The 25,254-nt window shown below is 38.2% G+C and overlaps 2 protein-coding genes across 4 annotated transcripts in view; one reads left to right on the top strand and one right to left on the bottom strand.

Moving 5' to 3' along the window:
• Positions 1–19,487, bottom strand: part of eml5 (EMAP like 5) — a 43,354-nt gene extending 23,867 nt beyond the window's left edge. For both annotated transcript variants that reach the window (XM_055038445.1, XM_055038444.1), the window contains exons 1-11: positions 18,983–19,487; positions 11,809–11,968; positions 9,901–9,999; positions 8,970–9,038; positions 4,393–4,578; positions 3,768–3,903; positions 2,357–2,558; positions 1,064–1,201; positions 698–954; positions 400–612; positions 149–316 (exon numbers count right to left, since the gene is read on the bottom strand). In XM_055038445.1, coding sequence (XP_054894420.1) covers positions 149–316; positions 400–612; positions 698–954; positions 1,064–1,201; positions 2,357–2,558; positions 3,768–3,903; positions 4,393–4,578; positions 8,970–9,038; positions 9,901–9,999; positions 11,809–11,968; positions 18,983–19,179 — 1,825 coding nt within the window. In that variant the 5' untranslated portion in view covers positions 19,180–19,487. The remainder of the gene's footprint in view (positions 1–148; positions 317–399; positions 613–697; positions 955–1,063; positions 1,202–2,356; positions 2,559–3,767; positions 3,904–4,392; positions 4,579–8,969; positions 9,039–9,900; positions 10,000–11,808; positions 11,969–18,982) is intronic.
• A 1,428-nt stretch (positions 19,488–20,915) lies between these two features.
• Positions 20,916–25,246, top strand: ttc8 (tetratricopeptide repeat domain 8). 2 transcript variants are annotated; one of them, XM_055037968.1, is made up of 15 exons: positions 20,916–21,109; positions 21,380–21,403; positions 21,514–21,634; positions 21,729–21,792; positions 21,876–22,035; positions 22,671–22,760; positions 22,844–22,888; positions 22,982–23,067; positions 23,153–23,240; positions 23,332–23,442; positions 23,528–23,667; positions 23,770–23,944; positions 24,051–24,173; positions 24,626–24,709; positions 24,821–25,246. In XM_055037968.1, exons 1-15 carry the CDS (start codon positions 20,996–20,998, stop codon positions 24,935–24,937), a joined length of 1,542 nt encoding a protein of 513 aa, XP_054893943.1. In that variant the 5' UTR covers positions 20,916–20,995; the 3' UTR covers positions 24,938–25,246. The 2 variants fall into 2 exon arrangements, with proteins under 2 accessions (XP_054893943.1, XP_054893944.1); XM_055037969.1 differs by lacking the exon at positions 21,380–21,403.
• The last annotated feature ends 8 nt before the right edge of the window (positions 25,247–25,254 follow it).

The following is a 25,254-nucleotide window of genomic DNA, read 5'->3' as shown; positions in this document are numbered from 1 at the left end:
TAAACCAGCCACTATATGTTGTTGAAAAGTTGCTTGTAAGTTACTTTTATCTTATTTCAAGTTTACTAAGATACTTCTACTTTGAAACCAGACAAAACATACTTAGAATTTTGTCTCCTCACTAAACATGGTGGGAGCCAAATCTCACCTTGTGGTGCAATATGAAGAGCTTCTTTCGACTTTCTTTCAGGAACAAACTTCCACTGGAACACTGAGTGATCTGCACCGCCAATCGTTATGACCCACTGGTAGTCATGTGACCATCTAACATTGGTTATGTGGGCTGAGTGACCTAAATACTTTTTGAATTTTGCTCCTAAAATCCAGAGAACACAGATGGGTTAACAGCTTATGACACTTTGAAAATAAAAAATACTAAAGCAGACATATATTTCTTACCCTTTCTTATGCAAGGGTATCGCATCAGTTTGACTAATCCGTAGTCATCTGCAGTTACCAGAACTTGGTTGTTAAAGTTGGCGTCGACAGAGTTGATGTCGTTGATATCTGAGTATTTGGGCCATATCCCATTAACCTCAGGGCCCAACACACACGTCCAGGAAGCCCATTGCACCAGTTTCAGTTCCTCCCTGTTGGTCACTTCTTTCCCACCTCAACACAAGAGAGTTTATCTCACAAAAACAGCTACTTCAGTGTCAAATCTAAGAAACAGAGCGTCTTATGGTCGCATACTTACTTGGCATCCTGTAGAAGAGCCGTCTGCCACTGCCGTCGTTCGTCTGCAGGTATTTGCTGTCTGTGGACCAGTCCATGTGTGTGATGAAGCTGGTTGAGCCGATGCATTCGCCTACTTTCTTGTACCTCTGCACCACACCATAGATGTCCACAGTGTTCTCATTAGAGCCGACAGCCAAGTGGGCCCCATCGGGGGAGTACTTCAGCTCATGAATAGCCTCCTTCCGGTCCTTGACGTGGACCACTTCTGTCATATCCCTAAAAAAAAGTGGATAAAGAGCTTAGATTAAAAAAATACCACTGCTGTGCATTTACTGGATATTCAGAAAGGGAATTTATGATTAGTTTTTTTGATTGTATGACTAACCTCACTCGAAGAACAGTGAATGAGCCATCCTTCATTCCCAGAGCAAGGTGTATACCATCAGTGCTCACGGCTGCACAGCGAATTGGCTCCTCCATGTTACATCGAGCAATCAATGCGTGATCTATGAGGCTCCATATCCTTCAGATACAGAAAAGAGTCAGAACAGAGGAGAAACCTGCAGCACAATCAGCAGGAACCACATAGAGGAGTAATAATGTTGCACTTTGTTACGCTTTATTATGTTGTTTTTAGTTAAAATGCTTTGTTATTGTAAATTTAGTAGAACTAAAGAAAAAGATTAATATTAATGGGATGTGCAATTTTAGTTAAACAGCTGTTTCCAATAATTTTTTGGTCTTGGATTACAATAAACTATGTAACACTGTGGACGTTTCAAACTTTAAAAATTCCTTCACATTGATATCCAACAATGAATCACATGGAGGAAGTTTAGAGACACTGGCTTTTTACTTTACACTAAAAAAAAAACTAAATATAACATGTTCCTCTAGAAAGTTGGTTGTCCTCCTGCATAAAAGTCTGAATTTTGATTTTAATCTGAAATTCTTGATTTTAATCTAAGAATTATGAGATTCAATTCTTTTTCCCAGTGGCCCTAATCCTTGTCTGCAGTATCAGCCTAATGTGGCAAACTTGCTGACATATGGTTTCTATTAGTGAAACTGTGTTATCTTTGCCATAATTCTGTTTTTATGATGCAACATGCAGGTCTACAGTTACATGTGGCTCTTTAGATTTTTTTCCCCATTTCCGTTACAGGAAATGGGGAAAAAGCAGAGACTCCGGCAGTCAATTGGCAACAAAGAATCTAAAGTGAGGAAGTAAACTGAGTTTCTTTAAATCAATGCTAAATCCTGTTTAGAGTTGCCTTTGATTTCTAATAACTGGACCATTAATCTATATATTTGATGTATGTTTGCTTAATGATGGTTGTTGACTAACTGTCACGTTTATTGCTTGTTTTCTAATTGGTTAATGCATTATGTTTTTATGGTGTAAAGCAATTTGAACTGTCTTGTTGCTAAAAATGTACAATACATCTAAACTTGAGACTTGATTTGATTAAAATTCTGGCATAAAAATAGCTCTTTACATTCTCTAAATGTAACTTTTGATGCCTAAATTAATCTTAACAAGCAACAAAACTATCTTTCAATGAAGTACAATTGGTGAAAAAGTAGCCAGATTCAAATGAACTCATCAGAAATCCTCTAAGAGTCCATATCAAAAATTCCAAAAGCAAAATACGAGGAAATGAAGAGTAGGAGTCACCTGACTGAACGGTCATCGCTTCCTGTCATGGCCAGAGGCTTGGTTGGGTGCACGGCCAGCGCCCAAAGCTCGCCCTCACAGTGACCCTGCATGATGAGAAAGGGCTTGTTGCGGTCGTGAACCACCACTTCGAAGATTTCGCTGTCCTGCGTCCCCACCAGGATGTGATCTCCACGCCAGCACACGCTGCGCACAGACAGCCCTATCCAAAACACACAGACACAAACACCCATTCAGGCAAACTGTGAAAACAGAACAAACATCAAGCACGCAAGCATGGGAGGAGACGCACATTTGCTGCTTTTACAGTCATTGTAAGACTCACAAAAGCCGCTTTAAAGACAGGAGGTGATAATAGCCATCTGCAGGCGAGGACGGAGATTTGTACAGGGTGATGACATTATGCTATCAAGCCAGTCTGTAACTGAATCTGGGTAGTACAGCTACAGTCAGATGCATGATGCATGTGCTGCTCACGTACAATGCTGTGCAAATGTCTTTGGGCATTACCTATCATGCAGTCAATATGACAAAACCTTAAACACATGATCAGAGCCATACTGACACGAAAAAGAACATCAAGTCCTGCGACAATTTTTTTAAATTTCAGCCTTAGGAGTGGATTTTATGTACAGAAAAAAGTTGGCCGGGAACTACTGATGCCTTGCAAATATATTTATATCCCTTTAAACTTTCTTTATTTTGTCATGTTGAAACCTTAAAACTTTGTTTTATTGAAATGCCACCTGATAGACCAAGGATCTGCAACCTGCAGCTCCAGAGTCACGTGTATCTCTTAATAACTTTGGTCAAAAATGCTAAAGCATCTATGTTTTGAAATGTGAAGTTAATATTTGACATGTTTTTATGGTGTTACATAAAAAAGGTGAAGAAGTTCAAGAGTTATGAATACTTTTGCAAGGCAGTGCTACAGCTAAGATTCGCTTAGGTTTGATTTAATCTATCTAGCACAATAAAATTATTAAAACAAGAGTGAATAAATGTATAATATAGTGATTTTTTTTCTATTTACTACTTCACCTTTTCCACAAGACATTGAATGAAGATGGGAACTGTTCATAGTGCAAAAACAGCAAAAGACTTGCTGACAACAATAGAAAGAGCTGAGCAACAATGGGGACTGCTACAAACAGACTGAAATGGGAATTAATCTCCGCCCTGAGTAATGTTACCCACCTCGGCTATTTTCACCTCTAGCTACTGTTACGTCCAAGATTACAAGTAAAGAAGATGGAGGAAACAGAAAACAAGAAGGATAATGTTAGTAAACCAAAGAGAAATCTGGAGAAATTAGATTTATAGGATTATCTTGGCACCTCGGAGAACAACTTGCCTTGTTGCTCTCCTGCACCCTCATTAAAGGAAAAACAGCTAGGTAGTTTGACATCACCTTTATATCCCTGGTCTGTTTCCCTGAGATCGATGACAGTAATTGGCTTGAAGTTAAGATCCCATAACCGGACGCTGCCGTCCCGTCCCCCTGTAGCGAAGCCCTCCTCGCAGGCATTCATGCTGAAAATCCCTGACTGGGGAAGAAAAATGACGGGCTGTCAGTGAGGATCTGCACAGCAAAAACAGAGGACGATACAACCAGTCCCAGCTACAGCCAGTCATTTATTAAACAAGGCTTTAGCAACTGCAAACATGCAACTGTGATCTTACAAAAAGACTTAGAAGCAGGAGAATGTACTGTTACTACTACTGAGGGCCATTTACTGTCTTACAAATACTCTATGCATAAGCAGGCCTCTTCCTGAAGCTCTACTAAGAAATTTAGGAATAAAAAGAGCTGATGTACTGTAGTTATTATCCCATCCCCCATTCGGCTGCCCCCCTCACCCAGCTGTTGATCCCACAGATATCATTTAATCCTGTGGAGCAAAAAGCTGATCCTTCTCTTCTGAGCAGAATCAAATGAAGCAAACGTGCATGTCCAAGTCCATCCTTACATGTATGTTGCAGCATTTATGTATAAGTACTTTATTTTTTTTTTTTGCAAAATAGTGAGAACATACCCCATGAGCTCCTTGAATTGTTCTCATCAGGTTGATGCCTTTCCACAGGTAGATGTCCCCGTTCAGGGCCCCAGAATACGTGACTTCGTCTTTGGCGCAGGCGAGGCAGAGGATGGTCTGGAGATCCCCCGTTTTGCCAAAAACTCCACGTTTGGGTGTGAGGGCATTACCGCATAAACTCCAAAACTGGAAAAAAAAAGAAAAAAAGATGAGACTGTGAACCAGCTTTGTGGCTAATAATCCTCCTGTCTAATCCAGCCCTGAAAGGGCAAATTGTCAATTATGCAGTATTTGGAAACAACAGAGTTCCACATGGTCATGTGTGTTTTTGCTCGAATGCAGTGGATATAAAATGTCTCTAAAAGCCTAGTTGGACAGTATTATTTTACAAACTTTCCCCACCTTTTATGTGACATTTATCTATTCAACTGAAACTCAAAAGGTACTTAAGCAACTGTTATTTACATTTGTACAATTCCCTGTGAAAGACTGTGAGTTGTTCAGGTTTTAAATCACATCACAGAACTATTCTGAAAATAGTTCAGAAATGATTTAATACGTCATAAAGCGTAATTTCAACAGGGTTGTCCAGATATTTTAAATCCACAGTATAAACAACCATAAAGGGACCACAAAGACAACAAAGTTTAATTAAATTAAAACATCCCCTTCGTCTCCATGTGATACAGGCGAGAAGCAGAGGAGGGTCAGTTCTGTAACCACTCGATCAGCATGCACAGACACGGGCACGTCCACGCAGGCTCATTATTTATGAACGGCATCATTGGGATGCGTGCACACGACCTCATCTGAAGGCTGAATCCATCCAACGCAGGAGGAAAGAACCAAAGAGAGACGCCCTGTCTGCATAGAGATGAGGTCACAGGGATGAAGTTGAGGGAAGGCGTCTCGAATACTGAGCCGCAGACACTGCACGTTAAACCGCGACACACTCATCACTCCTCTGACAGCCTTTTCCCCAGTCTACCTGGAGGAATATTTACTCCACATAAAGCGACAGTTCGCTCATTACATCGTTATTTTATTCCTCTCTAATTCAGTCGTTTGTTTTACAACAGAGAGGTCTTGCATTGACTTGAAAGTGGCAATGAAAAGGAAACAAATGAGCTCCATGACAGCAACAGGCCATCGCACCCTCACTAACACCTGTTGTCTTGACTGATAAAGCTGCTGAGCGCTAAAAGGGGGAATCGATAATCAGAGACAAGCATCACAGGCTTAAATCCAGCCCCGCCATTAAACATCCAAAGCCTGGTGCATGCCTTAACAAGACATGAGGTATCCACATATCCTCTGAAAGATTTTAATAAATAAGTGATTTTAGCGAGATATCTTTGCTGAAGGTCAAGGAGGGAGCATTATATTGGTGTGTGAGTTATCAGGGAGGATGGAGATGCAGATGAAAGTGTGTCATGAGCTGCTGTGTGGTGTTCATGGAAGCAGTGGGGATGGAGGAAGTGTGCCTGCACAGTCCTCCCTGCATACAGCTGATAAGGCAGCAAGACACAGGAACCGGCTAATCCCCACTGTCCCAAATTACTAAAGGAAGACTTGACGCCGAAAGGGTATGTGATGGATCTCAGGGCAGAAGAACATAACAAATACGGTATACTAGTGATAACAAATATGTTAAAAGAAGTTGGAGTTTTTTCGCCCTGAAAGTGACTCATTTAAATGGCTTTTAGCATTTTTCTGCTGTGTCTTTTCTGCTTATATACTGCAGTTGCAAACCGGAAACTACTACGTCAATCTAAATTCACTGGAGAACATAGCTTACTTTTGTACACCACAAATGAAATATCAACTGTGACAATTTAAAATAAAACTGATTTGATATTGTCTCATATCAACAAAAATAAATTTAACAGTTACATTAAATAGGCAAGGAAATGTGTTGACATCAAATCAAAAAAATAAAATCTAATTTTATTTGTATAGCACATTTCAGCAGCAAGGCATTTCAAAGTGCTTCACATTATAAAAACACAAAGTCATGGAACATAGAATAAACAAAACATTGTTACGTATTACATTTCAAAAACAATTCTAAACAAATGTGTTTTTAGTTGAGATTTAAAGGAAGTCAGGGTTTCCGCTGTTTTACAGTTTTCTGGAAGTTTGTTCCAAATTTTTGGTGCATAGATGCTGAAAGCTGCTTCTCCTCTCTTGGTTCTGGTTCTGGTGATGCAGAGCAGACCAGAACCAGAAGACCTGAGAGGTCTGGAAGGTTGATACAACAGCAGATCTTTGATGTATTGTGGTGCTAAACCGTTCATTGATTTATAAACTAACAACAGTATTTTAAAATCTATTCTTTGAGCTACAGGGAGCCAGTGGAGGGACTTAAAAACTGCTGTTATGTCTCTATCTTACTGGTTTTAGTGAGAACGCGAGCAACAGATTTCTGGATCAGCTGCAGCTGTTTGACTGATTTATTGGACAGACTTGCACTGTGATACAATAATCAATGCGACTAAAGATAAACGCATGAATGAGTTTCTCTATATCTGGTTGAGACATTAGTCCTCTAATCCTGGAGATGTTCTTCAGGTGATAGAAGGCCGACTTTGTAACTGTCCTATTATTGCTGATATAAATTTACTGCCTTAAGCTGTGTAGATGAATAGTCTGCCAACAACAGAGTAATCATATAAATTAATAAATATGATTCTGGGCACAAGCATATCGCTAACCTTTACATGATTTTGATATTTAAGCTAAAAAAAAAGGCATTATATTACCTGCTGATCAACAGTTACGTTTTATTGAAAAGCAGAAGTAGAGCCTCCTGCACAACCAACAAGAATGCAGCAAGTGGTTTTTAAATGGTAAGTCAACAACAAAACAATTGTCTTTTCAAGCAGCCATTGCACAGTGCATACTGCAGTAAGACTAGCTAACCAAAGGTGCTGGAGCTCTACTTGGGTTACTAGGTGATGGGCTGGACTTGGCTTAGCTGGGGTTGCAAGGTAACAGGCTGGGCTTCAATGGGGTTGCTACCTGAGGAGCAGTGCCTTCTGATTTGTGATGTTTGAAACGACTCATTTTCCAGACACCAGAAAATGTTAACTTGTTGCCATCAAAATGTCTGGGTGTTTTTATTCTAAGAATTTGGGCTGTTTTCAGAAAAATGTATATTTAGTGTAATAGGTTCCCTTTAAAGGAAAGCTAATCAAGTCTGATCTCTACCTGACTGATGGGTGCATCTCAAAATATTATTCATTTAAAATGATTTCTGTGGTCTAGATAGCTTCCTAAATATTTTGGTTGCCGGAAGGTTAGTGCACATCACCAGCAGCCAATATGTTGTCAGTCACACAAGGCAAAAATAACATGCCCTGTGTATTTAAAGATACTACTTAACCTAACCTGTAAAAAAAAACTATCTGAAGAGAAACAATGCTGGTAATGGTCACTAAATAATCAATCAGTAGGAAGATAACAATCTGACACAGTTATCCTGAAAAAATCTGAATACAAACAGCTACAAAGGTTTGACTGTCCTCGCCAACGAGGTTGCGTTTTCCTCAGCTCCATAGTGAGTGGATTACTGGGTCTAAATCTTCTGCATGCTCTGAGTGCTATAATCGCTGAGCGAGCACAGGACAGGGGAGCAGATGTCACATGGTCTACAGGGTGAAGCCTGGGGAATTATGTGGGACAATTGTTGGATTGCCTTGGCATCAGAAAACCAGAAGGGGGGAAATGTAGGGGAGGAGAGAAGGAGGATATATATGAGCTGCAGGATTCAGCAGGGAATGGGGGTGGAGTGCAACTACTGGAGGGGATTTCTGCATCATGCATCAGCGGAAGAAAACTTTCTGGGGTTTGAGGAGGGTTACTATAAGAGGAGAGGCCAGTCAAGCTGTATCGTGAAAAGGGAGTCACCAGTGAGACATTAGTACAGTTGTCTGGCCTAGCTGAATCAAACCCATTTAATCACGCTGCACTGTTTTGCCTTACAGGGCCAGGGGTGCATTTCCAATCCAAGCACAATTCATTTTTTTTCCCAGTGTTTTGGAAAATAAAGCCTCCACGACTGGGAGCGCAAACATGTCCTTAGGGAGGACTTAGAGAAGACGCTCTGCATTAACTCATTGAAGATTTATGTGCACCATTTTTGTTCGAAGAGAAGTGATACAGATCGGACTGGGAAGGGAAGTGGGCACATCTGTGCAGTGGAGGGTTTTCAAAAGCTGAATGGAGCAAACTGAAGGGGCTGAGTGGCAGTGTCATGGTCCCCATGAAAGAGAGCATCCTTCCTCTCTGCAGTGCAGATTACTACAAATTTGAGGGAAGAGACTTTGACTCATTGCCTGTCCCACTTATGTAAAATGCCTAATAACCATGGGTATGGATTTGCATAGACCTATTTTAGGAATGTTTGATATTGTTAGAGAGATAAAGCTGAACAAGCAGGGCAGAAACAAAGCTTTACAGACAGTGGCTTTCTTAAGCTTTTTGAAAATTGCTTTTCTTTCCAGCAAATCAGGCACAGCCTCAACATATTTCAGACTGTGATTAGCTGCTTGTGAAATAAACAAAAACAGCTTTACCTTGATATGTTTGACACCACAGCTTACAAGCTTGTTTGGCTGATACAGATCCCATGATATGTCAAATATCTGCAAAAAAAAAAAAAAAAAAGGCATTGAATATTTCTGCAACTACAAATGGAGCCAATTCAATGTATAGGGTTTACAAAAACTTCAAGGAAAACGCTTTTTCTAATGGGACAAAACTGTAAAAGTTAGCATGTTAACCACGGTAGGTTTAGCAAATAATAGCATATAAACTGCGTCTGTGAGCATAGTAGAAAGAGGGGCTGTGTTCTTTGAAGGTGATTCAACAAAGGCTAATAAATTTGAAAGATTACTCCAAATGTATCCTTCTTTTCCTCTGATTTGAAGGATGGGTCTGATATATCCTTCTCAGACAAAGGGGAGTACAGTTTCAAATGTAAGCTTACATTTACACTTTTATGCTACTGGTACAGAACAGTAATATTAGCTAAAATGTTGGTGATACGCTACTAAGAAGCAAATATTAGAGAGTTAGTTAATGTAAATATTACCCAATAATCACATATAAGCTGCTGTTAGCTTAGCCGATACTACATAATCTTAGTAGCATTTTCATTAATGCTTCCATATTAGTAAAGGTTGGCCTATTGCTTAACTTTAGTTTTTAAAAAATCACAAACTATGTCTTTGAAAGGACACATCTTGAAACTCCAATTGCTTGATGAGCTTTAAAATAAAGACTTGTTGTTTTGACCTAACTAAAGCACAATACCTTTATTATTGTGCTGGTAGGTGCTATGAAATATATATGTTGTAGTTGTTTCTATTTAAAATGTTGTTATTGTTTTAACAACAAAAACGTATATCTGTGCTGCATTTTGTCAAAATTAAAATCCAAGAGCTGAACTTAATCTTCTTTCAATATTTCAATGTGATGTAGATCAAATGGAAATACAGTATTTACCCTATCCATGTGACCAGGAGCAGCTGCTAGAACCTTCCCTCTCCTCCAATCCCACACACAGATTGTGTTTTTTGCGTCCAAGCCCACAGATACCAGGCACTGCAAATAGAGCACAGAGAAATCACAGACTATCTGCTGTCTTACTGCAAACATTCAGTGTAAACCACAATCAAGGAGCTAATAATGGCTTCAGAACAGTTGTCCAGCCTCTGGCACTTCCATGGAGAAACATTTGAGCACTTTTGCCAGAGGAGACACCTACAGCTGATTGAGTAGGCAGCATCAGTGGAGCAGAAGAGGTGAGAGTGGCTTCTCATGGAAATCCTTCTCTGCCCTGCAGCTTACTTCACATGCTAAGGAATGTCCTCTTTAATCCTCTGCAGAATCAATGTTAAATGTTGGCTATGCACAGAAGTCTCTGGCAAGGCATTTGAAAGGTCTCCACTTGTATTTTAGCACTTTGTGCTCATGAGGAGCAGAGATTATATGCAGAGAAACCAATTGGATAATGGGTTGGTTATGAATCCTCTGCCAGTTCATTTATCCCAACAGCTATTCAAATGAACTGATAGATAATATCAGCAGTGCATGGATTCCAAATTATAAATTCTGTCAGAAAAAAAGTGATACACTTTTCCCTTGCATATCTATGTAAGGGAAAACTATTAACTATTAAAACCATTAAATTAAAGGAATCATAAAAGGGATGAATACTTTTTTAGAGGCCAAAGCAGCAGCCAGACAGCACAGACTGATTGGCGGAGGCGCTTGTTAGCAGACAGGCTGTTGATCTCTCAGCCTGTCTGCTCACACACAGCAGCTAAGGGGATGAAGGTTAGCATGAGGCAGAGACAAAAAGAGGTTTAGTCACCACTGAAGGGGGTCTAGGTCTAAGTCACCAATTCTTTCCACCTTTTTTCACAACCAATCACTGTAATTTTGTTTCACATCATCCACTGTATAAAATGTGTGTGCAGTGAATGATTGTCACTCCTTTTCAGGGATATTATAGTATGTGAAGAGAGTTGAAAAGAGGAAGAGTTATTTTACAAACAAATTTAAAGCCGAACCTCTTCCTCAGTCTGCTCTGAAGCCTCTAGCAAAAGGACGGTGTTTGTATCAATCCTTTGGACTGATTTTTTGAGTTCCCCAGCGGCAGTTCAACACTGATAAATTTGCCCTGTCCAGCAGGTGGCTGATGTGTATGGAGATTTGTGTTTTTTTAGTGTGTAAAATTTTTACAAACAATTTTTTACAATGAGAAATATTAACACAAAGTATTCGACTGTTCATAACCAAATTTGCCCCTTTCTCCATACAGTATGTTTGCGGTGCCCATTACACCTCTTGTAGAAAACTACAAAACATGTAATGGCCATGTAATGTAATACACATACTGACTTTTTACTGTAAGTAAAAAGTTCTGACAATACATTATGTCCCTTCCACTTCACAATTGTGTACTCTGTGCTGCTTTATTAAATTACAGTCAGATAAAATGCTTTGCAGTGGTGCATCAGTCCCTTTGCAAGGTTCTATAAATATCTTCAGAAAACAAACAAAGAAAGATGCCCTGACAATAATCAGATCAATATAGAAAACAAGCAAAAGTACAGAAAAGTATTCACAGCACTTCCCTTCCCCCACATTTTATGTTAAAGTTTTATTCCAAATTATATTAAATTAATTAATTACCTCCTAGCTCAGCGGAAATATGTTTTTGAGTGTTTTGGACATCCTGAAAAGTTTTGATTTTGTCCAACCTGAAGAACTGAACTTTTACAAAATGCATGAAACTGAACTATTATGGGGAAAATGAAGAGAAATCCAGGATCCCTCCACCACCCAGTACTTCAGGGAATGTTGCTGAAGTGATTCAAATTTATAGTAATAGCTTCCACACTGTACCTGTCCCTCGAGGTCGAAGGCCAGGCAGGCAATGCCATGTGTATGCACATCCTTCAGGATGGACACGGTCTGGACAGTGTAAGAGTCCCACACACAGATGTAAGGCTCCTTGCCAACTTGTCCTGTGGCGACCAGCACGCGCTCTGGATGCAGAGCTAAACTGTAAAGAAGCACAAAAAGGGGAGAGAGGGTTAGCTGCTCCCATTTGCGTGCTTGCATGCGTGTGCCGGGGGCGCTTGAGGGAGTCACCCTGCCAGCACAAACCACTGATTTGAGATGAGCACATTAGGTCTGCACTGGGTCTGAGCATGGACTCAGAGGGGCAGCTTGATGAGGTGACATGGTTCAATTAACCCGGTCAAGCTCAAATGCACACACAGCCAGGCTCCATTCAAGTCAACAGAGTTTTCACAGAGTTCAGAATCAGCACTGGTGAACCTGCAAGATTCATTTTTTTGGGGGGGGGTTGTTTGGTCAATTTCTTAACGTATCATTCATGCATTTCTCTTTCTTTTCCCCATCTGGGGTTTCCTTGGATCACCAGGCATATGTTTGTAACTCTGTTACATAATCCTTCCCTCCCATACACTCAAACTCCCCCCCTCCTACATGCGTTCCCACTCCGCTGCTGGGAAACAGCCGGCTGCATTAAACTGTCACTTCAACCATCCTTCTTTCCACTCCACCCATCCTGTCAGCAGATCCCCGTCGTGTTCCCCTCTCCTGGACTCATGTACCAAAGAGCCTGTAAAATCAGTTTAACAAGCTCGTCTACTCAAAGTGATCCAAATTGGGTCTTCGAGAAAATGTAGACTTTGCCTGAGCAAATGGCTCTTTTACCACTTCTTCTTCCCATTTTCAGTGTGAATCTCTCTTTTTCTGACAGGTGGCACTCCATTTGCAGACAAAAAGAGATATAAGTACTTCATGACAAAGCTGAGATGGTCTAAACGTGACTGGGCAGAATTTTGTTCCCTGTCCTCCCCTTTGATTTCTCCACTTGCTTTGAACCTCCATCCAACCTGGCACATTCCTCATTTTACTTTTTATGCCTTATATAATCAGAGTGAAAAAGAAGTTAAAAATAGCTGTCAGAGAAAAAGAAAAAAAAATCTTTGAAGCATTTTGAGATGCAGATAGACAGAAGAGAAAAACGCTTGATGCAAGCAGGTGCTGCACTGGAAATGCACCCAAACTGTAAAACTGAATGATATCCACCGGTAACTCTGATTTTAATGTAAAATTTCCCTTAATTTACGTATCCTTCTGTGTTGAAATATGCACAGAATGACAATGTTGCCTCGTGTAAAACAAGAAGCCTTATTGATGGCTACAAGACCACTGTTTCGCTTACATTTCTCCATCTGAAGAGCTTGCTAAATGCCATCACTAATGACTGAGCCTGCAGCGCATTGCCACGGCTCTTCTGTTTGATATAAGCAACGGCTGCTTGGCTGCCTTCCATCTGCCAAATGCTGTAGCATGAAAGCAGCTACAGCAAATGCTGCTGCAATTAAACTGAATGTTTTCATGTAAATTCAGGGCCAATAACAAGCCTCGGGAGGCGATTTCTCAAGGTGAAAACAAATGTGCAGCACCATAGGTGAAGGACAGCGGAGGCTAGTCCTTTTAAGATAAAAATAATCATCTGTTTCTGGATTTCAAAGATACCAACTTCACAAATAGGTTCTGGTTGTGATAAATTCTCATATTTAGGTAAAAAAAACAGTTTGTTTAAGATCTTTTTGCCTCAAATGGTGACCAAGCATCCCTAATTTGATCTAAACTATTAGATCAGATGAAAGAAAATGGTCAGAATGTTGCTCATGTTGTGTTCATTTCTGTCCAATTTGTGTCAAGGATTATATTAAATTAGATATATTCATAGCAAATAATACATGTCTTAGAACAATCAGAGGTTTAGCATTTGCTCACAGCGCTAAGCCATTTTCATAAACTGCACTAAGAGCAGGTGTAAATAAGACCCGTGTGCCACGGTAAGTGCATAAACTGCAAAGGATCCTAAGTTGGTGGGACAGATATGCTCTTCAAGGACCAGATTCCCATTCATTATCTCATCTCAAAGCAGTAATATGAGTATAAACATACTGGTCATTTTTGAAAATATTAAACAAACCAGACCCCTTAGCATAGTTTGATAAGCCATAGATGCATATTTCACAGTTGAGTGAGATTCTCAAAAATGAAAACACTAGTAGCATCAATTGAAACCATTTCTCAAGCATATTTGTTAAAAAAGACAAAAGAAAAAAAACAGGACGACTCAATCAGAAAGTTAGCATGAAAGCAATCAAAATATAATATTTTGAGAAATTTCGGACACCATAAAACCTCATTGTGTCTTAGATGTAAATATTTAGCCTCTGTTCTCATTAATTATGCCTTGTTTTACCTTCACCTGCGATTGTCATCATTGTTTCCACATGTGACACTTGTTATTCACATCCATTGTACTTTCTTACATTTTGTCACATACATAGGCTCCTAGGTATAATGATTTGGATTTTCTGTGTTTATTCAGGTTCGGTGTTCTATTGAGTCTCTGTGTTGTCGACACCTTGGTTGAGTACAGCTGTTCCTCGTTTCCCCTCATTGTCTCCCTGTGTATTTAAGCCCACCTGTGTTCCTCGTTGGGTCCTCGTTTTGTCTTGTCAAGTCTGTAATTGGTTGTTTGAACCGGTGTTGAGCCAATAACCTTCTGCTCATCTGTGCCGCCTGGATTATTGTGCTTGTTCTTTATTAAATTCATTATTTCTCACTCTACAACCTGGGTCCATCGCATCTTCTTCACCACTCTACAACCTGGGTCCATCGCATCTTCTTCACCACTCTACAACCTGGGTCCATCGCATCTTCTTCACCACTCTGCAACCGCTATTCATGACACTAAGTGAATAGTTGAAAGTGAAAGGATTATTTTTGTTTACACATTTGGTGTTTTTGACTATTTTTCTTTGCAAAACAGCTCAAGCTTGGATGGAGAGAATTTGCAAAACTATTTTAGTAAATGGTTCAAGTCTTGTAACAGATTTTCAGTTGGATTTTGGTCAGCTTGTTGTCTGGATCGTTCTAAAACATAAGATGTAAACCATTCAGTTGTACCTCTGGCTCTATGTTTAAAGTTGTTCTGCTGGAAGGTGGACATTCAACCCAGGATCAAAACATTTGGCGCCTCTGACAGGTTTTCTACAAGGATAATCATGTATTTAGCTTCCTTTCATCAACTTTGGCCAGTTTTTCCTTCTATGCTGGAGAAGTACATCCTTACAGCAGGATTGTATTACGTTTCACCACAGGGCTGGTGTGGATCTCAAAAGAGGGCTGAATAATAAGGCAATTTCTATTCCGATGTCTTTTATAAACCTCCTTCTTGATCTAGCACTTTTCATCCCAACACAATATATTGAAAACTCAGCTCTTATACTAAGACTTTTTACAAACTTAACATGTTAATTGCCTAATCTTTGTAGCTGCACTGACAGCTTCTCTTGTTTTTTCTTTGTACCAAAATACTATTTCTGGCTTTTTGTCCACCATAAAGTCGGAGACAGGCTTTTATTCCTGTGACTATTAAGGCTTCTTGATAGCGTTCACATAAATCAGTCAATATTTCTAAAACAGCTGAGAAAATTGTGGCGATAAATCCATAAAACATTCATCTGAAGACTAATTGCTCTTTCTACTGTTGCTTGTTTCGAAAATTTGTATTGACCTGATATTAAAGAACAATTCAAGGTTTTGAAGTCACCCAGGCAACCACACTAGCACTGCCCAATCAATAACAATATCTAACTTTGCTGAGAATGTATATTTATATGCCACCTTAAAAATACCTAGTAACTTCTTCAAACATGATTCCAGAACTTTTAATAAAGCTGTTTTGATCTTTGTTATTGTTATTATTATTGCAAATGCTTTGAGGCGCAGAGGAAGCAGCTTCAAAAAAAGAGATAAAATTGAAACTGAAATCTTCAAAAACTGCACCCATTAATTGTTGATCAAACAGAAAAGCTTGAACTCACCTAACACCAAGACTTCTATGCTTGTGGTTCTTTTTACATAAATTGTATGTTTTTATTATTTGATACCAGAATGACTGTAAGACTAGAATGAAATGAATTCATTCTTTTTTTTTCTTTTGTGAGATTTTTTTTGTCCTCTCTCTATATGCTTCTGCATCCCAAACACTGTTCTATAACTTGGGTTTGGATATCTGTCTGGCCAAATATATTACAGGCATGTAAATGCATCATATTTGGTTATATATTTATCAAAGATTCATTGCAGTCCACGTAGTTCCATGCAGTATTGACACTCCAATGACAATAATAATGTGTTGCTGCTTTAGTTGTTTCAGTTTCATTGCAAATTTCATATTAACTGAAGCTTCTCCACAGTCACCAAGCAATATGTTGAGTTATATTTCTGACAAAGAATCAATGAGCCATGGAAAAAAGAGCTAAATGAAAACCATAAACTCAACAAAAATCCCTTCACCATTTATTCATTTTTTTCTTTTAAAACTAATAGAACAGCGAACAAACCTGGAAAATACTCTTACTAAATTCTGAACTTCTTTTGAAAACATAAAACCCTGAAATTAAAGGCCGTTCTAAATCATAATATGACAACCAGAATATATCATAGCTGCACTCTGACGGGATGCCATTTTTTCCATATGAATTACTGAAACATGATTGCACTTATTTGCAGCTCATTGCTTTTGGTGGTGTCATGAAAGGTTGTGCACTCTTCTAATATCTCACCTGAATACTTAAGACATATTAATGCGAATACAGCCAGGTGATACATTGACAGAAAACCTGAACTCCTGACTTCTGCTGTGAGGAAATTCAATGTCTATTATATTATGAAAGGAATTCTGTTTGCATCACAAGTTATTATCCCTTATTCGAGGAAAAGAATCTTTTGTGATAAAAAAGGCCCATCCAAATATTACAGCATGTTTAATGTGAAAATATTTGATTTATAATAACTACATTTTAACCCTGAAGACTCCTGTAAGGTTAGTTTTGGATTTGGCTGTCTTCTTACTGGCTCAAAGGAAGGATGTTTGTTTGCTTAGGCATGTATATCGTCATCATTCAAGCATAAATGTCTACTAAGCTCAAGAAATGAGTCAGTGCTACATTCACAGAGAACAGACTTCTAACTATATAACCTATTTCATAAGACATCTTTAAGGATTTTGTTACCAGCAACCTGTCATTCTGTCAGAACACATCTAACTATTAAAACTATAAAAACTATTCATTTGTTGAAGATTTTTTTTGTGCATTTTCTCATTTTTAAAGCATTCTTCACAATATGATGTCAACATCTGGACAGAAATAGGTTAAAAGAACAAAATCTAAAAAAAAAACGTTTAAATACTTTCAGAAATAATGGATCAAGACCATTTTAATATGTTGCATGAACGACTAGCTCCTTGGAAGCAAAATATAACCAACATTTGGACTTTTGGTGATGGCGCCTTGAAAAACCTTTCAAAACTTAAACTTATCAAAAACATGATATACTATGTCACTGAGAAAGCTATGTTTCTTTCCTCTTTCTTCCACTTCTACTTTGTATTAGCAGATTTTTCAAAATGTTTAGCATAGGATCTAAATCTTTGAAACACAAAAAGTAAGTTGAAACATCCCAGTGTGGTTTGCAGTGCCTCCTTTTTGTGGCATGTTTGAACTGAAGAACTTGACTGGGCACAGGGCAACTGGCGGTGACTGTCTCTTTATTGTGCGATTAATAATGGAGCACAAGCCCAGCTGACGACCGGCACATTTTATAAAGCTTGTCATCTCCAGGCCAACCCCTGAACACACATGTCAACATGATCTCTGAGGTGCAGGAGACAGTTTATTGTATAAGGGCATGCTGAGAGAAAAAAAGCATTTATGCCACTGTAATAAACATTATATGGCACATCGACTTCATCATCAAAATTATTTTATTTTAAATGAACAAATCCTTTGATTGAGCAGAGGTCCCCCCTTTAAATGAATGGATCTGATACACATTCACACTGAACTGCTGTGTTACTGAAATGTTCTATACAAATAAACAAATTGATTGATAAACATATTTACTTGCTAGAAATCCAATTCCTTCTTGGAGATAGCGAAAGTTGATTTGAATATTTTTTGTTTGTCTATTTGATTTATTGTTTGTTCACATAAACATATGAAAAATGTCATGCATGAATGTATTTTGTACATTTTCAGGCCCGATTAATTTTGTTCCTTTTCTCATGTTTTGTTGTATTTGATAGCAAACTGAAACAGTAATTGTCCGATTGAATGAATGAGAGAAATAGTCACTTGTTTTTATCTACTTATTTATTTTCTGTTCCTTTGACTTATTGAGTGAGTGATTGACTTTTCACATTATTTTTATTTATTTTCTTGCTTTCTTATTAATTTAGTCATACACAATGTGATTGAAGGGACACTTTGTGTTGAATGAATTGTTTACATTATTTATCAAAGTTCTCCTGATTCAAGAACATTTATTTATTTATTTATTCATTCATTCAGTCATTCATTCATACAGGTAAACGGGTAAAGTCAAACAGGGATACATGCCGTAGTTTTTTTACCTTTTTTCACGATATGCATCTTCATATGCCTGAATGTATCATGACATAAATTAATTTCAGGTATTTAGTGTAATTTTAAATGTGTAAAACTACATGAAATGTGATTTGTAATTTCACAGACTAATCTGTAATTGAAGGCAAATTAAGAAAAAAAAACGCTAAATATTTTCTGTTATTCACATTCCAGTAAATAATTTGCTTATTGTTGCTCATATTTGAGTTTTCATTGTAATTATGGCAGGGAGCCAGAACATTTGGCATATGGAGTGGGAGCAGCGTGATATAAAGTGGCTGATTAAAATCATCTGACCTTAAGCATAAAGCTCAACCTCGCTATACAATTTATGGATGTGCTGCTTTCATATCATATTACACGGCACAAGGTGACGCCTGCATCCACAATGTCAACAGCGCACTGTCAGAGCACTGACTACTGGGAGTCTGGTGCTGTCCGTGGTGCTGAAGCAAAAAACAAACAAACAAACAATACAAAAGCAACAACAACAAAAAAATTTAACAAGTCTGATTTTACTCTACCTTATTATGTCATCGTTGTGCCCCAAGTAAAATTTCTGCTTGTGCTCCCGGGTGTTATATACAACTCCCACACCCGCGACGAAATAGACGATTTCCTTGGCGGCGGTGTAGTACAGGTTGTTGCGGCACTGATGTCCCCGGTATCCGTACACCCACTCCAGTCTCAGGTGGCAGTTGGGAGCAGTCCTGTCAGCCATCTCTCCCTCAATATGTGTCTCTCCGATGCTATCACGTAGGTTTTCTGATACAGTGTCATTCGCCAAAAAGGATTTATTTTTAAGCCTCCGTGTTACATTAGTTCCGTTGGATTCTAACCAGTCCAGCGGGAGCAGAAATGAGGCATTTTTCTCAGGGTTGTGTAAGAATTAAAAAAGTCTGGCTGGCTGCTCGGACTCGAGATCTATGAGGAACAAATTTCTACGTCGCTCTTTTCATTGTGAAAGTCTTCTTGCACTTGTTCTGTCGCGGGCTTTCGCTCCTCTTCGACACAGGTCAAAAGCTCCTGTCAAATCCTCCAAAGATGGAGCTGTACTGTATTCCGACAGACCCCGCCCACAGCCCTGACGGAGCAGACGATCGACCAATCACATCGTTTGACTCATCTGCGAAGGCAGAATGAAGGTGGGGACGTTCCCCATCACGACACAACTGATTTTCATCTATTCTGTTTGATCAAATAAAATAAATGCAGGAAATTATTACGACATTTAAAACAAAATTTCTGTTAAACTTTTAAGATGTTTCCAAATTTGGTTGGTCCTGAAGCAACTTAAGAAATGCAACATTTAAGTCACCTTCACACCACTGTTTTTTGGTAAATAGTTTTTGCCTTGTTCAAATGTCTACTTGAACATTTGTTTCTTTTTCTTTTTTCTGTTCTTTTGTGTTGGAATGACTGTAAAAAAATAACAACTTCAATTAAATTTGACAGCCTTAACAGGGTGCACTAGTATGAGTTTATTGTGGATTTTCTCCAGTTCACAGAGAGTAAAAGTTAAGCTGAATTATTTACATACACTCCCAGTAATATATGATTAAGTGACCCTTAGAATTTAAAGAAATGTAATACTTTTGTGGCCATTAACAGGCCTTTGGCATTATTATGTTTGGCTGTTTTGCTGTTTGACCACTCTTCCTATCAGAAATGGAACAATTTATTAAAATGTATTTTAATTTCCTGGCACAGGCTTGGGTTTTAAGCATATCGGAACACAGATCGTAAGAAATCAAATGATTTAAATATCATTTTAAATGACAATGTCAGCCAAGGTTAAATTTCAGGATTATGCAAGCTTGGCTTGGAACTTTTAAACAATTATTAGTGGGGGTGAAGTTATGTATTTTGGGTACATTAATAATAATCTGAACATCATAGTACATACACATTGTAGGATAATTATTCCGGAACAAGTATGATTCAACTGTATTATCAAAGCCCAAAAGATTAGCAGAACTGGAATGAAAAAAATTAAGCAAAATAAATAAATAAAAAGTATTATTATTTATTATTATTATTATTATTATTATTATTATTATTATTATTATTATTATTATTATTATTATTATTATTATTATTATCATCATCATCATCATCATCATCATCATTTCAAATGCATTTGATAAACACTTAACCACTTTTAGAACATCATTAGTCAAATAAAATAAAGTGAATAAAAATAAAAGATGTTTTAACTAATGACTGGTTAAAACCAGTCATTTAAGAACTCCAAAAACAGTTGGCAAAATATTAAGGAATAGACGTCGTTAGCATGTTTTTCACACTGACATGTACTACAGCCTTCCATAACTTATTTATAGAAGTTTAAAGATTTTACAATAACATACAGGTTTTATTTTATGTGTCAATTCTTTGCCGGAAGTTCCGGTCATGTGCAACCGGTAGTGAGGAACCGCCTTCCCGAATGTTGCCAAGTAACCAAAGAAGCTTCAGATTCGCCATCGCTTTATTCCCGTGTAGCAGCTGGTTAGCAGATTTTACAGCCTGACACAGCCATGGAGGTGACGATGGACCCTTTGTTTCTTGCATGGAGCTATTTCAGGAGGCGAAAGTTTCAACAGTGTTCAGATATTTGTAGCAAAATATTGCAAGACAGTCCCTACGACCAGGTAATGCCGTTATAGTTAGCAGACTCTGCTAGTATGCTAACACATTCATAAAGCTGCTCAGGAGTAATCCAGATTAGTATTCTGCCTGCACCATAACACAGTGAAACTCCGTGTATTTGTATTTATTTAAGCTACCACAACATTTTTGTTTGCCATTTTCTGCTTGATTTTATGTTTCTTCTCTTCTTTCCACTGCATGTTAGTATTTTTCTTCGTTTTTTCTTTACACCCTGGTTTTACTCCTTTCTGTATTTCACTGCATGACTTAAGGACTCATCTTTTCTTGTCTCAGAGGTAATAAAATACTGTTTTCAATTCCTGGGTTTCATTTGTTTGTTTAAGGGCTTGATCCTAACGTTCACCTTTAGTTGTATTTGAGTGCTGTCTATGTTTGTGTATCACAGGCAGCATGGAGCTTAAAAACTAGAGCCCTCACAGAGATGGTGTACATTGATGAAGTTGATGTTGACCAGGAAGGGATTGCTGAGATGATGCTAGATGAAAACTCTATTGCACAAGTTGCACGTAGGTCTCAGCTCTTCGTCAGCAAACCATTGTAAAGTAAAAACTGAAACAATATTTAATTCCAAGAAATTTTAATGGTGAAACTCTCTTTTAGGACCTGGAACATCACTGAGACTCCCTGGAACAAGTCAGGGTGGTGGTCCCAGTCCAGCAGTCAGGTATGATGCCATGGTAGAATAATATCATAATAGAATAATAATCATCAGTGATCTTATAAGAAACCTTTGTCTTAAATTTTTAGGCCTATGACGCAATCAGGGCGTCCTATCACAGGATTTGTGAGACCCAGCACACAGTCAGGGCGTCCAGGAACAATGGAGCAGGCAATCAAAACCCCGCGTACTGCAAGCACAGCGCGTCCTGTCACTAGTTCTTCTGGTAGATTCATTCGCTTGGGAACTGTGAGTGTTCCTGTGCAAATACAGTCTATCCACAAAGAAAATATTGGACTATTTTAAAGTGAACTAAATATAAATTATTTGACAGATTAGCTTTTCGTTACCAATATATATATTAATAAATCTCCTGGTCAAGATGCATAAAAAGCCTTAAAATAAATTAATCTTTTATTAGAACATTATGTACTAGTAAAAAATCATTATGATTAAGAGAAATAGAAGTGTTAAAACATCAGTCTTTGTCTAGTTAATCTAAATGTGTTTCACTTAGGGAAGGAGTTACTGAAATAAATAAACTTTTCAATGATATTATTATTTATTGAATGGGTATGATGTATTTAATTTAAAAGGCACCGTTTGGACTAACAATTATCAAATCAGTTATGTTATAAAATTCCTTCTCTCATTATCAATGTACTTTGATTTACAGTTGAAATGTTCTTATAATTTTAAGTGTCAGAACATGCATCTGCACTCAAACATGGATTCATTTCAAGGCTTTCTATAAATTTGGGCTGGTCTGCCAATAAAAATGACCATCACAGTACATACCTGGTTTTCACAAAATGTTAATCAGGATATTTCTGAATCTAATTTTCATGAAATGTTTAACTCCGGGGTTTCCCCCTCTTCACTAGGCTTCAATGCTAACGAATCCAGAAGGACCTTTTATAAATTTGTCGAGAATAAACCTGTCCAAGTATTCTCAAAAGCCAAGTTTGTCCAGGGTAAAACAAAAATCTTCCTTCCAGCAATTTAGTACAATATTTTCTTTTTCCACATTTAATGTGATCCAAATTTCTCTTTGCAGACTTTATTTGAGTACATCTTTCACCATGAAAATGATGTTAAAAATGTAAGTGTTCCTCTCTTGTGTGGAATATAGCTTGATTTTTTTGTAATCTGTGATCATTGGATGCTAATATATGTGGCTTAATTTTCTGAAAAGGCTTTAGATTTAGCAGCTCAAGCTACTGAGCATGCACAGTTTAAAGATTGGTGGTGGAAGGTCCAACTAGGAAAATGTTACTACAGGTAAGAATGTCTCACAACCATCAAAACTGTGCAGGTGTAAGCATTGGTGTTTCTTATTAAACCAAGTCTGTTTTTACCTTTTCAGACTTGGTTTATACAGAGAAGCAGAGAAACAGTTTCGATCAGCTCTCAACCAGCAGGAGGTGGTAGATACATATCTCTACCTCACAAAGGTAGTGACTAAACTATGACTTCTGTTCATAGTAACTGAGCATGTTCAAGAAATCATTCAATGCAAATTCATGGTTGTTTTATTTCTTCAAGGTTTATCAGCGCATGGATCAACCAATAACAGCCCTCAACCTTTTTAAGGAAGGCCTGGACCACTTTCCTGGTGAGGTCACTCTTCTGACGGGAATCGCCCGCATCCATGAGGTATATTTGTTGACATACAGCCTTCTCAGTCTCCTGTCATGATTCAACTGAGATATTTACTGTTTCTAATGGGATTTCTTTCCAGGAGATGAACAACATTGCTTCAGCCACAGAGTACTATAAAGAGGTCTTGAAGCAGGATAACACACATGTAGAGGCGATCGCCTGCATAGGCAGTAATCACTTCTATACCGACCAGCCTGAGATCGCCCTGCGGTTCTACAGGTCAGACAAATTTACTCTCCCGTTAAGCTGGCACCATATTTTCAATATGGTAGTAGTTTTTGCACAGTTACGGTTGATTGCGCATGCTTGTTCTCTTCCTAGACGTCTTCTCCAGATGGGTGTATATAACTGCCAGCTGTACAACAACCTGGGCCTCTGCTGTTTCTATGCACAACAGTATGACATGACTCTGTCCTCATTTGAGAGAGCTCTGACACTGGTGTCCAGTGATGAAGAGCAGGCGGATGTCTGGTACAATATTGGGCATGTTGCTGTGGTGAGTCAGCAAGCTAAAAAAAAAAATACTACTTGCTATTTGCACCAAAAGAACCATATGTTGATATAAAAACCATAGAAGCTAATATTACATTGTGTGTTTAAAGGGCATCGGGGACTTGACGCTGGCATATCAGTGTTTTAAACTGACCCTGGCTTTCAATAATGATCATGCTGAGGCCTACAACAACTTGGCGGTACTGGAACTGCGAAAAGGTCATATTGAGCAGGTGAGAACAGAGATTGCTTATTTAGCATGTAGGTGTTTGCCTTTTGGGAGAAAACACAAAAGCAATAAATATGTAGTAATTTCTAAAGATGACTACCACTTATACTGTTTTTAAGTGTTCTTATATCTACATATGGATCATTTTTGTTATTAAAGAAGAAAGACCCTTCCTGCAGACAGTGGCATTGCTGGCCCCTCACATGTAGAAGCTAAGAGCCTTTTAATAAATTTGATTAATCAGTTCTTTTGTTTTTGCTAAATTTTAAGTTTTTGTCCTTTTTTTATTAGTTGTTCTTATTTCACACCATCTGTTCATATTCTGAAAACTTGTAAAATTTTGTTTTTTATGTGAGCCACAATAAGGACCTCTTATCTTGTCTTCATCACAGAATTCAAAGTTAATTTTTAGTGCATTCTGATAAGATGTGTTTAGAAAAACTATTTCTTATCCAGTCGAAAGCCTTCCTGCAGACAGCGGCGTTGCTGGCCCCTCACATGTATGAACCGAACTTCAATCTCTCCATTCTGTGTGAAAAGGTAAAGCTCAGCTGTGTAAAATTGCATTTAAACAGCACATTTCTGTCAAGTGATTAATCACTTTCATATGTATGTACATATATAATATGGATGTCTTTTGTCTGTGTCCAGATTGGAGACCTTCAGAGCAGTTACACTGCAGCTCAAAAGTCTGAGGATGCTTTTCCAGAGCACATCGACACTCAGCAGCTCCTCAGGCAGCTTCGGCAGCACTTTGCAGTTCTGTGAGCCATCCAACCAAAAAGTTAAGAAAGTAGTAAAAGATAGGCAGGTTAGTCAGATGGAAAACATTAGCTGTCATTCATGTTTATTCATAATAGAATGGTACCTAAAAATCACATTTACAGAATAAATCATGGGATGACATATTTACTCTAGTTTGATAAAGATGTATTGGGTGTTTCCCACAAATAAATCAAAATGTTTTGCATAAAGTTCCACACTGTTGTATTGTAGATATGCACAGAAGGACTCTTCTTTTATTTCACACAAATCTTTGTCAAATTCTGGAGAATTTTAGAATGATTAATTGCTACATTTTCATA

The sequence above is a fragment of the Poeciliopsis prolifica genome, unplaced genomic scaffold, assembly GCF_027474105.1.
Source record: "Poeciliopsis prolifica strain line A6 unplaced genomic scaffold, Auburn_PproV2 SCAFFOLD013, whole genome shotgun sequence".
Lineage (NCBI taxonomy): Eukaryota > Metazoa > Chordata > Actinopteri > Cyprinodontiformes > Poeciliidae > Poeciliopsis > Poeciliopsis prolifica.
The sequence above is the reverse complement of the archived record's forward strand: the minus strand, read 5'-3'. Positions and strand labels throughout refer to the sequence as shown.

Bases quoted from the DNA above. Each gene is read 5' to 3' on its own strand.
- ttc8 (XM_055037968.1), top strand. From the start codon at position 20,996: ATGGAGGTGACGATGGACCCTTTGTTTCTTGCATGGAGCTATTTCAGG. The intron at 22,036-22,670 runs GTGAGTGTTCCT...CCTCTTCACTAG, and splicing joins GATTCATTCGCTTGGGAACT to GCTTCAATGCTAACGAATCC. The intron at 24,174-24,625 runs GTGAGAACAGAG...TTTCTTATCCAG, and splicing joins GAAAAGGTCATATTGAGCAG to TCGAAAGCCTTCCTGCAGAC.